Here is a 19,716-nt window from a genome sequence, read left to right on the forward strand (position 1 = left end):
TGCAAATTTATTTCTATTCAGCTTGGAACTGGGTCAATCAAATGCACTTTTGGTTGTGTTTGGTCCAGTTCCAATCTGCATACAGTTTTCTTGGCATTTGTATGTAAGCTTGAATTATTTAGATCTCATTGACCATCTTAATTGACAGCTGATGTGTTGCCCTGTCTTGTCAAAATATGCTACTTCTAAAACTAATTTAATGGCCCTTATTCAATTTACTTTTTCTTCTCAGTTTTCTCCTAGGTGATAATTTACATCTAATCAGTGCATTTTAAGTCACCAGCAACAGGAGATGAAAAATGATCTCCTAGAAGAAAACTTGAAGGGAATCTAAAGTAAACTGAAAAAAAATCACTTTCACTTACCTGGGGCTTCTACAAGCCCCCTGCAGCTGCCCTGTGCCCATGTCATCCTGGAACGATACTCTGCACCCCCCCCCCCCCCGCGATGGGTCAGTTTCCATTTTGGTGACAGAGCCAGTTACCGGCCACTGCGCCTGTGCGGCCATGGCTACGAGCATCCTCTATGACGTCCTGCACATGCGGGGGACCAGAAGATCATTCCAGGACGGCACAGGCACAGGACGGTTGCAAGGGGCTGGTAGAAGACCCAGCTTACTTTAGATTCCCTTTAAGGCTAGGTTCACAGTGGTCAGTTGCATCATGCATGTGTTATGAGTGTGAACTGCAACGAGGACTGGACATAGAGTTTAATACAAAGCCTGCATGCAGTGAGTTAGAATAACCCAATCAGTTACAACGCAGTAATCTGAATAGAATTGTATGGGCCGTGAGTTGACATTCAGAATTATTCTGCAATGCAACTGACCATTGTGAACTAGCCCTGAGAGCACAGGGAATTGGATCAGCCCCAATGTAACTTATACTAACAAGGTAGTGCATACAGGCAGGTCAATCATCAAAATTAATTATGTGCTGCATTGTGTAGCAAAAACCTAGCAGGGCATTGGCTCAACTGATTTTCAGAATTCTGCTGATGTGTACCGTAATTACCCGTATTTTTTGGACCGTCAGACACTCCATACCATAAGACCCACCTAAGTTTAGAGGACAAAAACCAGGAAAAAAATACACTAAACCCAGTGTATCCATGGTGCAGAGGTGTCTTAGGGATTGTATATACTTATTCATATGCACTATATAATGAGAGTGTCCCATAGGAAATTTGCAGCGCTGGGTCCTGCATCCTAATTAGGAATCAGAGTGGAGATAATGCAGTTTAATTCCTCAGGCATGTAATGCTATGTGAATGTAATGCTTGTTCTTCAGGAACTCAGAACACTGAAATAGCTTAATGCAGTTTCTCAAACCTGTTCTCATGACTCCCATTGGTGCACGTTTTGCAGGCAACCTCACCTATGTACAGGTGGGGTAATTAGTGTCTCAGATACATGGAATCCACCTAGCTGAGATACTAATTAGCCCACCTGTGCATAGGCGAGGTTGCTTGCAAAACATGCACCGTTGGGGAGTTATGAAGACAGGTTTGAGAAACACTGGCTTAATGGAAAGCAACTATGTAAGATAAAAGAGATGGTATTGCATAGAAACAGTTTACCATCTGTGCTGGGAAGACCAAAAAACCTGGTGACCTTCCTTCTGCAGCCTGTCATAATACATACTCATAAATCATGTTTTTCTTTGCACCTTTCACTATCCATATGCCTTCTTCTCCTGGCTACTTTCATTCTTTCTCTTCCACTCCTCTTTATACCTCAGCCCTTCTCTGTACCCATCTTCATTTTTGTCATCCACACATCTTCCACGTTTTCCCATTTTCTCTTCCCATCTCTTCACATTATTCTACATACCTACATACCTTGCCCACTCTTTATTGTAACTCCCAACCAAGCCTTCTCCCAATGTCTGGCAGGTGCAGCTATTGGATCAAACACAACCGAAAAAACGATACCAGGGAAAAAAAGTTTACAAACACACTTGTCAAAAATGACATGCCCTATAGGTACTGAACAGGTGTTATATACCCGCTAATAGAAATAAAATGTTTTACATTCAATGGGCAACATAATATAAATGTTACTGCTGCAGTACAATCCCACAATGGGGCAACAAGATGGCGCACTGTGGGAGGCCTCCGTAGAAGCGCATCTGCGCGAAACGGCCGTAAGGCTCTCATCCCCCAGCACCCACCGCACAGCTTTACCAGCAAACCGGTATGTTACGTCTCAATATGCATACAATTGAATCCACGATGTTGCACCATATGTTGTGAATAAACAAGCAGTTTACAGCAGTGCCGGCATTTCTCATCCTTTTCTCTGCCTGCATACACAGGACATTAACAGAAGCTGATGAGATGAAGGCAAACCCGGTCAGAGTGAGCCTCCTTGCCCGCAGCTCTGCCGATGCACTTGCCTCATTAAGGCAACAGCAAGCCCAGTCAGGGTGAGCCTCTAGGCTCACAGCTCCGCCGGTGCTCCCCGGGTTGCAATATATATTTATGGCCTGCTATGTTCAGACCATAAGACGCACTGAATTTTCTCCCCCACTTTTGGGGGGGAAAAAGTGGGTCTTATGGTCCAAAAAGTACAGTATGTTGTGCTTTGAATACTATTGCCTAATTGATTTTTAATTACAGAGAAGTCGAACGCTTCCTGAATAGAGCTGCTGTCCTTTGTACATGGTATGCCATCTAACTTGCAGACAGATGATTAAGGATTTTCTGGGTCTATATTTTAACTATTGGTAGGTTTGCTTCAGTTTATAAAAATCCTTATCTATATAAATAAAAAGTTATTAGTAATTATGCAGGGCATGGACGGAGCTGCTCGCGCACACCACAACGGCCACCTTCTGAGTTTGTGCTGTAGGCAGGCTTTGGTGGATGCACGCTGGCTGTGAGCAGTGGTAGTGCGCACAGACTTTGCAGCAGTTGTGGTGTGCTAATCTTTTGAAAATCACGGGTTAACTAGTACTGATCTAAACTGTGTATACTCTCTAAATGATTATATTATGTGCAGTATAAAGGTAAGATGGTGAAAAAGAAGCCATATCTTCAAGTGGTGTGTATTTTTGCCATATTTTTTTTAATTGATATTGATTATTATGCCATCTGCAAAGGTTTGAAAATGTCTATTTGCCGCATGTGTGGATGTGGCAAGGGAAGCATGTCTTTTTCTGAAAATTTTTATGTTCTGTGTCCCTCTTTCCTATTCAGAAAATGTATATTGCATTTGCCAAAATAATTATATATTTTTGCTAGGTATGCTCCAATTGGGATAATGTTCTTGATCTCAGGAAAAATCCTTGAAATGGATGACTTGCTGGTTATGGGCGGGCAGTTAGGCATGTACACCATCACTGTTATAATAGGACTCCTAATACATGCAGTAGTGGTACTGCCTTTGTTGTTCTTCATTGTTACTCGACGCAACCCCTGGCCATTCATTGGCGGACTTCTGCAAGCACTCATCACTGCTTTAGGAACATCCTCAAGGTAAGCAATATTTCACATTCTAATTATACATATTCCTCATGAAATGGAATTTGTTCTACATGTTGTTCTAATGTTTATAAAAACTGAAGCTTGTTAGTCGTTACATTATTACTGTTGATACCAGGAGGCCCTAAGAGCAATTTGTTACCTAACTGGGGGGGAGAAGAAGAAGCCCTAACTAATAGGGAGGGAGGCGGGTCTCTGGGTCAGGGAATAATTTGTTTCAGAAATTGGGATAAAATGTTTACATTAACTATGGGAGGAGAGGAGAGAAGATAGGGGTAGACCCTTTTCACACAATTGAATTTGCAAGCAATTTACATGTTTGGGAATTTGCATTTGCCGCTATAATTTTTTAAATAAATGTGAATTTTCTGCAGAAGAAAATCAGCTGGCATGTAACAGACATACAATTCCCATATTGATGCAAACCAATTGGACTTGCAAATTTTTGCTTAAAACTGGCCATATATGTACGAATAATTGAGTAGAATGCAGTGCGAAGGAGCACTATTTGAAAGAGTGAATGAGATTACAGGTGGTAGCAGTAGGTGTGCAATAAACACAGGGTTGGGAGAAAAAGGAAGGGACACTAACAGTTGAGGAGCACAGAGAACATTCACAGATGGTGGTGGGTTGCTGAGGATGTGGTGCAAGAGGAACACTGATCAAAGTGGGTAAATGAAGGAGCTCAAACTGAAATTGTGTGGATGGGGTACTAGTCACAGGGGTTTGGATAAAGACTGATTGTAATAATTAGAGAAGAGTTTCTCAACCAGGATTCCTTGAGGACATTGCAGGGGTTCCCTGGCCTTTCTCTCTCTGATAAGATTGGCCTCAGTTGGTGGGGTAAAAAAAATACCTTTTGGGCTCCTGCTATAAAAATAAGCACTAGATTGAGGATCAGTATGATAAGGAGGGCAGTAATACAAACCGTGTGATAGTGTGGCAGTATAATAAAAATCGCTATTATAGGGGCGCACTATAATTGTGGGAACTACAATAAGAAACACTACCGCAGGTTACTGTAATAGGAAGCACTATAGAGGAGTAGCATGGAATTGGAAGCTAATCATAGGCGGCGCCAGGGTGGTGCTTTGGGGTGCCGAAGCACCCCCGAAAATTGTCCAAGCACCACCTGAGCACCCGCAGCGGCAGCCGCTCGCCACCCCACTCTCTGCCTTCTGTAGTACTACAAGAAAATGCCCACCAATGTCCACAAATGCAGACATCGGTGGCCATTTTCTTGTAGCACTACAGAGGGAGGGGAGACGCCTGACCCAGGAGAGGAGGTGGCGGGAACAACCATAGAGGTAGCGGCTGCCCAGCTCAGAAGGATGCACGAGCGGCGGCCGCGGGAGCGGAGAGGGGAGCAGACTGGGGCAGCATACTACCTACATTGGGGCAGCATACTACCTACTGGCTGGGGCAGCATACTACCTACTGGCTGGGGCAGAATACTACCTACTGGCTGGGGCAGAATACTACCTACTGGCTGGGGTAGATCTACTATCTACACTGGGGCAGCTATACTACCTAGGCTGGGACTACCTACACTGGGGCAGCTGTACTACCTACGCTGGGGCAGCTGTACTACCTACGCTGGGGCAGCTGTACTACCTACGCTGGGGCAGCTGTACTACCTACGCTGGGGCAGCTGTACTACCTACGCTGGGGCAGCTGTACTACCTACGCTGGGGCAGCTGTACTACCTACACTGGGACTACCTACACTGGGGCAGCTGTACTACCTACACTGGGGCAGCTGTACTACCTACACTGGGACTACCTACACTGGGACTACCTACACTGGGACAGCTGTATTACCTACGCTGGGGCAGATGTACTACCCATGCTGGGGCAGCTATATTACCTACACTGGGGCAGCTATACTAGCCACGCTGGGGCAGCTATACTAGCCACGCTGGGGCAGCTATACTAGCCATGCTGGGGCAGCTATACTAGCCACGCTGGGGCAACTATACTAGCCACGCTGGGGCAACTATACTAGCCACGCTGGGGCAGCTATACTAGCCACGCTGGGGCAGCTATACTAGCCACGCTGGGGCAGCTATACTAGCCACGCTGGGGCAGCTGTACTACCCACACTGGGGCAGCTGTACTACCCACGCTGGGGCAGCTGTACTACCCATGCTGGGGCAGCTGTACTACTTATACTGGGGAACTATACTACCTATACTGGGGCAACTTTATTACCTATACATGCCCACTTTCTGATGCATACACGCCTCTTTTGACTACACACCATGATTTTTGGCCGCGCCCCTTGATTTTTCATTTGCGCAAGTTCACGGCTACCCCTAGAAAAGATCCAGCACCTGCATAGCACCCACTAAAAAAATTTCCTGGGGCACTAATAACAAGAATAAATTAATTAATGGGGGGGGGGGGGGGGAGGTGGCACTAAACAGGATTGTCCTGATTGTACGGAAAGAAAGGGAAAGAGCACCAAGTGTTGGATAATGGGACAGAGAGTAGCACTAATTATTGAGACAATTATAAATAATTGCTAGGTGCAAAGTTAAGAGAAGGTCACAAATAAGTGGACTGATTGCAGTGGCGTAGCTAAGGAGTTGTGGGCCCCGTTGCAAGTTTTACAATGGGGCACCCCAAGCACTTTATATATATATATATATATATATATATATAATATATATATATATATATATATATATATATATGTATATATATATATATATATATATAGCAATTGATACAGCGCACCAAAACCTGCCAATGGCAACTACAGTGTCAGAGGTGCCAGAAGGGGATGGGGAACAGTTTGTTAATGATTACCACTATTCAAAGTATCTATAGAAGGGATTTTTACAAGCACAGGACCAATAGAGAGCTAGTTCTATAGTTGAGGGAGGGCCCTTCGGGGCCCCTCTGGCCCAAGGGCCCCGATGCGGTCGCTACCTCTGCAACCCCTATTGCTACGCCCCTGACTGATTGCATGGAGTGCAAAAGGGTAAGAAACAGTGTTTCAGTGTAGTGCTGCCTGCAGCCCTTTATTGATCTGAGACATATATTTTTATTTTTTCAGTCCTGTGGGAGAAAAGCGCTTTACAAATGGTATTGTATTGTATTGTCAGAAAGGCGTACTGACTCCAGGAGCCTGATGGTACAATGGTATAGTACCACTGTGTGCAGAAGATACTGGAGGACTTTGCATAGTGGAGAGTGGGAAGGCCGGGCAGAGGTAGAGGCGAGAGAGACTCCAGCCTCTGGGTGCAGTGTAGGAGGGGGGAGCAGAACTCACTCAACTATCATTCTCCTGTTGTGTTTGAAGCAGAGATAAATAAGAAAAGGGGATACATGGCAGTGACTGCAAGCCAGATAACTAGAGATTAAGGTATGGGGGGTTGGGGGCCTTGTGGCGCCTCTTAGTCTAATAGCAATCAGTGTGTGATGGGTGAGGTGGGAAGCAGGGCTGCCATCAGAAATGTTGTGGCCCCTCACACATCATCAGGCCTGGGCCCCCCATTGGTTGCTGTGCCCGCCCACAAGCCACCCCACCCCGTGTCCGTGCGCGAAATGCGCTGTGGCGAAAAATGTGCATGGCTCCAACACTGAAGAAAGCGGCATGCGCAGCGTCATGCTGCAAAAAGTGGGTGTGACCATGGCATGTTGTGGGTGGAGCCAAATACTAGCAAAATACAAGTCGTCCCTGGTTAACAAATGAGATAGGAACTTGTAGGTCCATTCTTATCCTTTATCCTTTCTCTTTTGTCCCCCTCTTTTATTCCTGTGCCTCTTTTGTCTCCCTCTGTCTCACCTCAGTTTGTGCCTCTTTTGTGTCCCTCTGTGTGACATCATGTTAGTCTCATCTCTTTTCTCCCTGTGCCTCTTTTGTCCGCCTCTGTTCCCCCTGTGCCTCTTTTATCCCCCTGTGTTACCTCTTGTCTCCTTCTGTCTCAGCTCGTCCCCCTGCCCTAGTCAGGTATAGGTGTCCCCAGTATAGGTATCCAGGCATAGGTGCCCCCAGTTATAGGTAGCCAGGTACAGGTTCCCCCAGTATAAGTAGCCAGCTATAGGTGGTGCCCCAGTATAGGTAGCCTGGGGTAGATGCCCCCAGTATAGGTAGCCTGGTATAGCTGGTGCACCAGTATAGGTTAGCCAGGTACAGGTGCCCCCAGTATAAGCAGCCAAGTATAGGTGGTGCCCTAGTATAGGTAACCAGGTATAGGTGGTGCCCCAGTATAGGTAGCCTGTAGCCAGATATAGGTGGTGCCCCAGTATAGAAAGTCTGCTGTAGGGGGCTCACTCATCTGCTCCCCATGTTCAAACACTGATGTCACTCTTCTCTCAGTGTTGGAACGCGGTGTGCTGGTTAGTGAGCCACAGGCCCACAGCCAGCACATGCGGCCCTTCCAGTGCTTTGGGGGGGCCCACTGCAGTGTCAGTTGTATCCCCCCCCCCCCCCCCCCCCGATGGCTGCCCTGGGTGGGAGGGATGGAGGGGAGGACTTTGCTGTCTCAGCTTCGGGTGCTGGAGAGCCTGGGTGGGATAATAGATACTTTTAATTGAAAGAAGAACTGGGACACTTAAGGGAGGCAACTCCATAATTGTGGTGAAATATGATTGGAAGCTCATTTCATGCACATATAGGTTACAACAGCATACTATAGGACATGTACATCAACAGAACAGGGCAATATCTGCTTACTTTTGTTTAAAGTAACTACATAATTATTTTTTTATCAGCTCTGCTACTCTACCCATCACTTTCAAATGCTTGGAGGATAACAATGGTGTAGATAAACGTGTCACTCGATTTGTGCTGCCTGTGGGGGCCACCATCAACATGGATGGAACTGCGCTGTATGAAGCACTAGCTGCCATATTTATTGCCCAAGTGAACAATTATGAACTAAATTTCGGGCAGATAATCACAATCAGGTAATGTGCTGTCATAATTTACATCTGTCTGTCTTTGTTCAGGCTACAGATGTTTGTATTAAACTTCTTGTTGCCACCACACAGGTTATTTTTGTTGGAACACTAACCGCATTGGGCACAACAGAATGTTTGGTATGATGTGGAGGAAAGTAAGCATTCCGCCTCCATTCAATTACGGTATTCATATTTAACCACTTGATGACCCACCCTTTACCCCCCCTTAAGGACCAGCGCTGTTTTGAGTGATCTGTGCTGGGTGGGCTGTGCAGCCCCCAGCACAGATCAGGTTGCAGGCAGAGAGATCAGATTGCCCCCCCTTTTTCCCCCCTATGGGGATGATGTGCAGGGGGGGTCTGATCTCTCCTGCCTGCCTGGGTGTTGCGGGGGGGGGCACCTCAAAGCCCCCCTCCGCGGCGAAATCCTCCCCCTCCCTCTCCTACCTGGCCCCCCCGGCGATCGAGGCTGCACAGGACGCTATCCGTCCTGTGCAGCCTTACGGCGCTGCTGCGCAGCAGCGCCGTACAAATGTAAACAAAGCGGATTATTTCCGCTTGTGTTTACATTTAGCCTGCGAGCCGCCATCGGCGGCCCGCAGGCTATTCACGGAGCCCCCCGCCGTGATTTGACAGGAAGCAGCCGCTCGCGCGAGCGGCTGCTTCCTAATTAATCAGCCTGCAGCTGGTCCTGCAGCTGCCACTTTGCCGACGCACGGTATAAGCGTGCGGTCGGCAAGTGGTTAAAATGGATGTCAGGGCAAAATGTTTTTCCAGACAAGGGGATTGATCAGGAGTAGTTTGGATACAGATAATAGTGAGGACAGCCGACATTGGTAATGAAGGAGAAAGTGAAGCATTCACACAGCAGGGCACAGGGCTGTGCTCATACCTTTTTTTTTTTTACAAAGGGTAATATAATTGATAGAGAAATCACACACAGTGTTGCACTGCTGTCAGTTTTTTTTTCTGCACGCAAAAACACATTAAGGGCTGAAACCTACTAGCAGCCTTTTCTAAGCACTAGTGATTTGAAAAAGTTCTTGCTAATGCAATGCTATGGGGGATTTTTATGAAATCACATGGCTCGAGTGGGATCACACCCTTAACATTACTTTAGCAAGAGCTTTTCGAATCACAAAGCGTTCAGAAAAGCGCTCCTAGTGGGTTCCAGGCCTCAAGTGTGAAGTAGCCCATTGATTAACATAGGCTTCCTCGGTTTTCCTGTGCAGAAAATGTCCATGAAAACAGACAAGTGTGCTCCCTGTCTTTTCGCACTGTTGTTTGTGTCACCATTGGAGAGTGTGGGGTTTTTTTGGGTTTCTTTTACTTCCCCTTATATCACTGGTGCAACAGGAAGTGAAGGAGTTTCTCCAATAAGAACACAACAACAAATGTACAAACGTTATAGCCTTCCTCCACTCCACATCCTTACTTGGATAGACTATTTATAATTAAGGATATTCTTATGTGACTGGCTACGACGTCAATACAGGCATATCGTTATGTGAAAAGTTGAAAATAACTTACTGCATGGTCGCAATCTTAAAGTTATGACAGCCTTTCAACCAATTACATTTGTCTATACATAAGTGAATTAAATCTGTTCTGTATCCAAATAACAATAATCATTTGCTGATTGGTCATATTAAACATAGCTGTCCCTGTTTTGGAGGGACAGTCCCTCTTTAGGAGCCCTGTCCCTCTGTCCCTCTTTCCTCCTCATTTGTCCCTCTTTCAGGACTTTGTCCCTCTTTCTATTTAAATATATATAATTCTCTACTAAAAATGTTTAAATGACTCTAAACTTTACTCCCATCTAGAGTATCTACGCCCCTGTGTGTACACAAATATAAACAAATAATAAACACTTGGTTCTGTTTCTATTTCTAGAACACACTAACTCCGTATCTCCATCTTGTGGCCAAAAAGTAAAACCACATCCAAATACCCTATTATACACCTTCCCATAGAAAATTGAAATACATTTTCATTATTTTTAAAAACCCTTGGAGGTCAAGTGGTTAAATTGTTAATATGAAGGAAAATGAACCAGGACAGAAAGGACCAGTGTGGTTTGAATTATAAAACAACATATTTATCTTATGAAATCTTTATGGTATGCGTGACGGGGTGTGATGGGGGCATGATCAGGGGCATGGCTTAAGTTTCCCTCTTTCTCATCTCAAAAAGTTGGGAGGTATGATATTAAAACCTCTGACTGTTGAAGTAGATAATATGTGAAATGCTAAGTTTTGAGAGTTGCATGCCACTTTCACAGTGGGATGTTGCGTTTTGATGCGACGTTAAAGTTGCACCGCAAACTTACAATGCAACGCGCCCAAAAATTTGCACCGCAGCGTTACTAATACATACAGTTCTAAATACAGGCAATGAAAAGTATGTCTCCAAATCATTACTGAGCATATACAGTCCACTGCAACTAATAACGCACAGCATGCAGCACTTTATAATATTGCTACACGTTACACACAAATTCAATGTGTGCACTGTGAATGTCGCATAGACTTCCTATTGCTGTGCGTTAGTCTGCGTTGAAACATTTTCTAACGTGCGAGTTTAACGTCGCACTGTGAAAGAGGCCTTAAAGCGGAATATAACCCTGCATTTCAACTTTGCTCTAAAACATTATTTACAGCATATTATATGCAAAAAGCATTTTTTTTTTTACTAGACCAGCATTGGAAGGGTTAAACACAGAGGTTTTAAGTTCCGTGCAGACGTTCAGATAGTTACATTCTATTTAGTTATATGTATATATTTAGAAATGTTACACACTCTTTGACTGTCCTCCAACTCCTTCTCAGTGAGAGAGATGAGTCACAATAAACACTTAGATACATTTGTGTAAACAAAAAGTATCTAACTCAAGTTCGGATGCGTCTGCAAAAATCTCCAGGGACTTTAAAGCTGGTCTAGTAAAAAAAAAAAAAAAATGCTTTTTGCATATAATATGCTGTAAATAATGTTTTAGAGCAAAGTTGAAATGCAGGGTTATATTCCGTTTTATTAAGAAAAGTGCTGGAAAGTTCTGTAGGGGAAAGATTAGTCTCACAAATACCTATTTTACTGATTTCTTGATGGCAAATTGCTGGTACTGCAAATAGCTGTCCTACAGTGCCATAATTATCCATACCCCTGGCAAATTTTGACTTAAACTTACATTTATGCAACCAGCAAGTCATTTTTTGACGGGAAATTACATAGAAGTCTCCCAAAAGGCAATAAGACTATGTACAAGAGGCATTATTGAAGAAAAAAAACATTTCTCAGCTTTTATTTACATTTGGGCAAAAAGTGCCCAGTCCAAAATGAATGATACCCTTCACAAAACAGTAAGTCTGTGGGAAAATCCAAAGTTCTATACCATTCCAAATAGTCCAAGCTGTTCTAAAGCATCCGAAGTACCCTGATTAATTAGGAACAGCTGTTTTAATCAACTCAACAGGTGAAAAACAGCAGCTCTCTGCAGTTGGTTTGTGGACAGTCATGGCTAAGACAAAGGAGCTCATTCACGGTGCTGAGTAGAGATGTCGTGAACGGTTCGCCTGCGAACGGTTCCAGGCGAACTTTGGGGGTTCGCATTCGCCTGCTTCAGGCGTACTTTTGCGGAAGTTCGATTCGCCCCATAATGCTCTATTGAGCAAAACTTTGACCCTCCATATCACTGTCAGCAGACACATTATTGCCAAACACACTGGTCTCACTGCTGTAAGCCCGCCCACCCTCCCTCCTCCAAGCAAGGTCCTTATACCATTTGACTCAGTTGTCTGCCTACACTAATTAGTTATGGGACAGCTGCTACACACTCTGCTAGGGAGATTTTAATTAGCCTCTTGTGGGTCTCCTCCCACCTCCCTCCTCCCTCCTCCCACCTCCCACCTCCCTCCTCCCACCTCCCACTTCCCACCTCCCTCCTCCCACCTCCCACCTCCCTCCTCCCTTCTACCCTTCTACCTATTTTCTCCTCCCTCCTACTGGAGGGAGGAGGGTCTCATCTTCCAGGGAATTATCCTATTTCAAAAACCAGTATACATAATACCATGGCTGGTAATCGAACCCAGATCTCACTGTGTGGTGGGCAAGCACACTAACCACGGTACCGCTACAGTAGTAACTAAAGCTGGCCTAACATTTACCATTTATGCTCAATGCAATAGAAACATTAGGTTGCTTAAAGGGAACCTTAACTGAGAGTGATATGGATGTTTCCTGTAAACAATACCAGTTGCCTGGCAGTCCAGCTGATCTTTGTGACTGCAATAGTGGCTGAATCACACCCTGAAACAAGCATGCAGATAATCCAATCTGACTTCAGTCAGAGCACCTGATCTGCATGCTTGGTCAGGGGCTGTGGCTAAAAGTATTAGAGACACAGGATCAGCAGGCAATTCAGGCAACTGGTATTATTTTAAAAGGAAAAATCCATATCTTCTCCGTTTAGGTTCCCTTTAAGGATTTGTAGCATAAAAGCCAACTCACATTGGCTGGGATTTGAACCTGGGCCTCACTGTGTGGTGGGCAAGCACACTAACCACTGTACCACTACAGTAGTAACTGAAGCTGGCCTAAAATTTACCATTTATGCTCAATGCAATAGAAACATTAGGTTGCTTAAAGGGAACCTTAACTGAGAGTGATATGGATGTTTCCTGTAAACAATACCAGTTGCCTGGCAGTCCAGCTGATCTTTGTGACTGCAATAGTGGCTGAATCACACCCTGAAACAAGCATGCAGCTAATCCAGTCTGACTTCAGTCAGAGCACCTGATCTGCATGCTTGTTCAGGGGCTGTGGCTAAAAGTATTAGAGACACAGGATCAGCAGGCAATTCAGGCAACTGGTGGTATTTTAAAAGGAAAAATCCATATCCTTCTCCGTTTAGGTTCCCTTTAAGGATTTGTAGCATAAAAGCCAACTCACATTGGCTGGGATTTGAACCTGGGTCTCACTGTGTGGTGGGCAAGCACACTAACCACTGTACCACAACAGTAGTAACTGAAGCTGGCCTAAAATTTCGAATCTCAGCTCTGTCTGTTCAGTAAGCCAGCACCTATTCAGTAGGAGACTTTAGGCAAGTCTTCCTAACACTGCTACTGCCTGTAGAGCATGCCCTAGTGGCTGCAGCTCTGGTGCTTTGAGTCCGTCAGGAGAAAAGTGTGATATAAATGTTATTTGTCTTGTCTACTTTTTCTCTTGTATTGAGCATAAATGGTAAATTTTAGGCCAGCTTCAGTTACTACTGTAGTGGTACAGTGGCTAGTGTGCTTGCCCACCACACAGTGAGACCCAGGTTCAAATCCCAGCCAATGTGAGTTGGCTTTTATGCTACAAATCCTTAAAGGGAACCTAAACGGAGAAGGATATGGATTTTTCCTTTTAAAATACCACCAGTTGCCTGAATTGCCTGCTGATCCTGTGTCTCTAATACTTTTAGCCACAGCCCCTGAACAAGCATGCAGATCAGGTGCTCTGACTGAAGTCAGACTGGATTAGCTGCATGCTTGCTTCAGGGTGTGATTCAGCCACTATTGCAGTCACAAAGATCAGCTGGACTGCCAGGCAACTGGTATTGTTTACAGGAAACATCCATATCACTCTCAGTTAGGGTTCCCTTTAAGCAACCTAATGTTTCTATTACATTGAGCATAAATGGTAAATTTTAGGCCAGCTTCAGTTACTACTGTAGTGGTACCGTGGTTAGTGTGCTTGCCCACCACACAGTGAGATCTGGGTTCGATTCCCAGCCATGGTATGATGTATACTGGTTTTTGAAATAGGATAATTCCCTGGCAGATGAGACCCTCCTCCCTCCGGTAGGAGGGTAGGAGGGAGGAGACCCACAAGAGGCTAATTAAAATCTCCCTAGCAGAGTGTGTAGCAGCTGTCCCATAACTAATAAGTGTAGGCAGACTACTGAGTCAAATGGTATAAGGACCTTGCTTGGAGGAGGGAGGGAGGGTGGGTCCTCCAGCAGTGATGTGTATTTCACTCAATCAGGTGTGCCTCCAGGTATTAGAGCTCTTGCAACATGTTTTCTATCATTTTTCCAGCCGGTAGAATTTTTTAAAATTTTCAAAGTTCACCTCCCCATTGAAGTCTATTGCGGTTCGCGAACTTTTTCGCGAACCGAACCTTTCGCGGAGGTTCGCGAACCTAAAATCGGAGGTTCGCGACATCTCTAGTGCTGAGTCATCACTAAGCAAACCGCACAAGCACTGTTCCTACTTGTAAATCAACCTATCATTGCACTGCCTGTGGCTGCTGAACCACCGATTCACCAACTTCTAATGTTAGATTAGGCAAAATGCAAGACTGTCCCTCTGGCTAGGCAGTTCAATTGCAGCTGCGTTCAGTCTAAAACGTTTTGTTCTTACAATACCTAGGTTAATCGCGTATTTTCTGTATAACAATCTGATGTTCTCTCATGTTTCTCCTCACAGCATCACAGCTACTGCTGCAAGCATAGGAGCAGCAGGCATCCCTCAGGCTGGCCTGGTTACCATGGTTATAGTTCTGACATCGGTGGGACTTCCCACAGAGGATATAACGCTCATTATCGCTGTGGACTGGTTCCTGTGAGTCTCTAAGCAGTGGGGTGACATGATATGTTATTTACTTATACCGTACCAGAACTCATCAGACAGCAGGGTTAAAACTCTCTATGGCATTACTTAACCACTTCCCAACTGAGGGGTTTTACCCCCTGACCACCAGAGCAATTTTCACCTTTCAGCGCTCCTTCCATTCATTCGTCTATAATTTTATCATTACTTATCGCAATGAAATGAACTATATCTTGTTTTTTTCGCCACCAATTAGGCTTTCTTTAGGTGGGACATTATGCCAAGAATAATTTTATTCTAAATGTGTTTTAATGGGAAAATAGGAAAAAATGTGGGAAAAAAAAAAATATTTTTCAGTTTTCGGCCTTTATAGTTTTTAAATAATGCATGCTACTGTAATTAAAACCCATTAAATGTATATGCCTATTTATCCCGGTTATAAAACCATTTAAATTATGTCCCTATCACAATGTTTGCCGCCAATATTTTAGTTGGAAATAAAGGTGCATTTTTTTCAGTTTTGCGTCCATCCCTAATTACAAGCCCATAGTTTATAAAGTAACAGTGTTATACCCTCTTGACATAAATATTTAAAAAGTTCAGTCCCTAAGGTAACTATTTATGTATTTTTTTTAAATTGTAAATTTTTTATTTATTTTTTAATTACAAAAAAAAAAATTGGGGAGTGTGGGAGGTAAGGAGTTAATTTTTTGTGTAAAACAAGTTTATTTGTGTGTAAAAAATGGTTAGGGTGTAGTTTTACTATTTGGCCACAAGATGGCAACATTACAAATTTGTTTCATGCGACCTGCAAGCCTCCTTCCGGACGCTTGCAGGAAGTAGAAAGAGGCTGGGACTTTGTTATTTTTTCACAATGATCGCGCTGCTCAGCCGAGCGGCAGCAGATCATTGCGGGGCTGAGATCAACGAACGGGAATGGATTTTCCTGTTCGTTGATCTCTGTGGCGAGCGGGCGGCGGCGTGTTTACTAGCGGCGGGCGGCGTGTTTACGAGCGGGAGCGCGGACAGCGGCGGGAGTGCGCAGAGTACGGATTTCTCCGTCCTTGGGGGTGAAAGGATGGAAAAAGGGGCGGAGAAATCCGTACGCGCGGGGGTAAAGTGGTTAAAGTAAACCTGTGTCACAAATGTGCTTAACAATTAAAATGTGCGTATAGATATATAGGAAAATCAGGTGTTGCCCATTCACTGTTGTCTTTTTCTGTGACCTGTAGGTTTTATTGTTCAATTTCAAATATCTGAGGAACACCCAGACGGTGCATTGTGATCCAGAACCACTAGGAAAATTAAAGGGCTAAAAGAGATTTAAAAAAGAAAAAAAACTATATTACAAAGCAATGTTGAATGTAATTTTGCCTTCTAAAACGGACATAGGGATGGCCATTGAGATGCAAATCATTTTGAGTTGATGCATAATTATGCAAATTATGTATGCAAATTTATGCAGCTTGAAATTTTTATCCCAGCAGGATTTGATTGATGCATTTTCAAGCTGCATATATTTGCATACAAAATTTGCCTAATTCTGCATCGACTTGAAATGATTTGCATCTCATTGACCATCCAAACTTCTGTTTTAAGAAGGCAAATTTACATCTAGCATTGCTTTCTAATATTAATATATATATATAATTTTATTTTTAATCTCGAGGTAGGTATTTGCGATAATTTAATTAACCTCCTGAGCGGTATGGACGAGCTCAGCTCGTCCATCACCGCCGGAGGCTGCCGCTCAGGCCCTGCTGGGCCGATTTTCTTCAAATAAAGTGCAGCACACGCAGCCGGCACTTTGCCAGCCGCGTGTGCTGCCTAATCGCCGCCGCTCTGCGGCGATTCGCCGCGAGCAGCGGCGAAAGAGGGTCCCCCCAGCCGCCTGAGCCCTGCGCAGCCGGAACAAAAAGTTCCGGCCAGCGCTAAGGGCTGGATCGGAGGCGGCTGACGTCAGGACGTCGGCTGACGTCCATGACGTCACTCCGCTCGTCGCTATGGCGACGATCTAAGCAAAACAAGGAAGGCCGCTCATTGCGGCCTTCCTTGTTTATTCTGGGCGCCGGAGGCGATCGGAAGAACGCCTCCGGAGCGCCCTCTAGTGGGCTTTCATGCAGCCAACTTTCAGTTGGCTGCATGAAATAGTTTTTTTTTTATTAAAAAAAACCCCTCCCGCAGCCTCCCTGGCGATCTCAATAGAACGCCGGGGAGGTTAAGAGAGAAACTGTGTTTTCCCAGGATGCAACATTCTCTAATATGCAAATCCTCTCTTTATGCCCCTGAAAGCAAGGCTGCACATCCAGAACCACGGGTGTATTATGAGCTTGAAGCTAATAAATTTTAAAGAGCCAGACCAATCCAACATACATAAAGTACAGCCTGTTGCGGACTTATTGGTCTTCATCAGTGCATGGCATAGATTGCTATGGCTCCAGGAGATAGGGCAAAGATTAATCACCTGTGCAGTCGGGTCTTGACACTGACCACTCACAAGACTTTTTTTAAACTAGGACAGGGACAGCCACATCGGTGCAGACATACCGTATATACTTGCATATAAGCCGACCCGCATATAAGCCGACCCCCCAACTTTTCCCTGGAAAAACAGGGAAAAATGATTGACCCCCATATAAGCCGGGGGTAGGAAATGCTGGATTGGTGCAGCCCCCCAGTGTGTCCCAGTATAGCTAGTATAGTGCCCAGTATAGGTAGGTAGTGTCCAGTATAGCTAGTATAGTGCCCAGTATAGCTAGTAAAGTGCCCAGTATAGCCAGTATAGTGCCCAGTATAGCCAGTATAGTGCCCAGTATAGCCAGTATAGTGCCCAGTATGGGTAGGTAGTGCCTCAGTTTAGCTAGTATAGTGCCCCAGTATGGCTAGTAAAGTGCCCAGTTTAGCCAGTATAGTGCCCAGTTTAGCCAGTATAGTGCCCAGTTTAGCCAGTATAGTGCCCAGTTTAGCTAGTATAGTGCCCAGTTTAGCCAGTATAGTGCCCAGTTTAGCTAGTATAGTGCCCAGTTTAGTTAGTATAGTGCCCCAGTATGGCTAGTAAAGTGCCCAGTTTAGCCAGTATAGTGCCCAGTTTAGCCAGTATAGTGCCCAGTTTAGCTAGTATAGTGCCCAGTTTAGCTAGTATAGTGCCCCAGTATGGCTAGTAAAGTGCCCAGTTTAGCCAGTATAGTGCCCAGTTTAGCTAGTATAGTGCCCAGTTTAGCCAGTATAGTGCCCAGTTTAGCTAGTATAGTGCCCAGTTTAGCTAGTATAGTGCCCAGTTTAGCCAGTATAGTGCCCAGTTTAGCCAGTATAGTGCCCAGCATAGGTAGGTAGTGCTCCCCCCCAGCTCCCCACTCCCCCCGCGGCCGCCGCTGCTATTACCTGCTTAGGCAGCGGCCGCTTCCTAATCCGCGTTCCCCTTCTGAAACTTTCTCAAAGTGTATCACAGCAGCACGCCCGGCGCTGCTGCTGTGACGATGCAGGAGGCAGGAACGAGCGCGGCTCCCTATAGCGGCGATCTGTATCGCCGTTACCAAGGGAACCGCTCTTTCCTGCCCCCTGCATCGTCACAGCAGCAGCGCCGGGCGCGCTGCTGTGATACACTCTGAGAAAGTTTCAGAAGGGGAACGCGGATTAGGAAGCGGCCGCTGCCTAAGCAGGTAATAGCAGCGGTGGCCGCGGGGGGAGCGGGGAGGGGGGGGGGAAAGCGGGGTGCGGACCACCCACCACCCACCACTAGACCACCAGGGAAGACTCGCATACAAGCCGACCCCCCAACTTTTGACCCCCTTTTTGGGGGTCAAAAATTCGGCTTGTATGCGAGTATATACGGTAATAGGAGCAGGAGGCAATGAAAACATAGGAGGGGACACAGGACAGGAGAAGTTAGTAGACCATACAGCCACAGTACACAAGAAATCCTGCCTAAGAGCAGAGACAGGTATAAGGAGAGTACACAAGAAACAAGGAAAACGCTCCAAAGCAAGCATTAGTAGTTGCTGAAGGTTGTACGACTATGGGTCAGACAATCATTAACTTAACCCAAGTCCAACTGGCTTATGATAATTTGTCCCTTTTGGAGAAGTCTCTTCTTTTCACCTCCAAGTAAAGGTGACTAATTTGAAACTATTAAGGAATTATCCTTGTTACTTAAAAAAAACAAAAAAAAACATAAACCACACAACTCAGTCTATTGCACTATAGAGACAAGATATTTGATTTGATTTGATTGTCTAGAGACAATGATATTTAACAAACTGCGTAACCAGAATTGCTTGCATAAAAGTTTTACGCTACTCAGCATCGCACCGGAGTTTCCCGACGACACGCCGCAACGCGTGCAGGAGACGTTCTCCTGCACGCTTTTGGTGTGTAACGGGCCTAATGCATTGTATTCTGCTCTACTCATCATGCGGTAAGACTTTATGAAAATAAAACTCAGTTTATTGCATACACCCCTATGATTCGACCAGAAAAAAAAGGATACTAGCAGAAGTATACAATAGAATGATATTTCTGAGTTTAATTTTAGGGAGCAGAAAGCACTTATCTATTTAGAGGGTCTTGGGGGTGGTCCAGCTAGAATCAATCCTATATAATTCAAGAGCGCCTTGTGAATCTCATTTAAGAACCATATTGCTATGCATTCTCTCAGTATCTCTTCAAATAAATAGCCTATTTTCATTTACTAAAGGTTTAGTGCAAAAATTGAAAAAGTTGAATAGAGTATTCAATATG

At 44.9% G+C, this 19,716-nt stretch overlaps 1 protein-coding gene across 3 annotated transcripts in view; it reads left to right on the plus strand.

The window, feature by feature from the left end:
• LOC137508264 (excitatory amino acid transporter 1-like) overlaps positions 1 to 19,716 on the plus strand; it is a 263,434-nt gene that overhangs the window by 200,571 nt on the left and 43,147 nt on the right. For 2 of the 3 annotated variants that reach the window (XR_011020480.1, XM_068233741.1), the window contains exons 8-10: positions 3,244 to 3,477; positions 8,205 to 8,399; positions 14,857 to 14,991. Coding sequence is in view for 2 of the 3 variants with exons in the window: in XM_068233741.1 (XP_068089842.1) it covers positions 3,244 to 3,477; positions 8,205 to 8,399; positions 14,857 to 14,991 (564 nt within the window). In the remaining variant the exon portion in view is untranslated. The remainder of the gene's footprint in view (positions 1 to 3,243; positions 3,478 to 8,204; positions 8,400 to 14,856; positions 14,992 to 19,716) is intronic. The other variant, XM_068233742.1, reaches the window with a different exon arrangement.

This window comes from Hyperolius riggenbachi, chromosome 1 (genome assembly GCF_040937935.1).
Source record: "Hyperolius riggenbachi isolate aHypRig1 chromosome 1, aHypRig1.pri, whole genome shotgun sequence".
NCBI lineage: Eukaryota > Metazoa > Chordata > Amphibia > Anura > Hyperoliidae > Hyperolius > Hyperolius riggenbachi.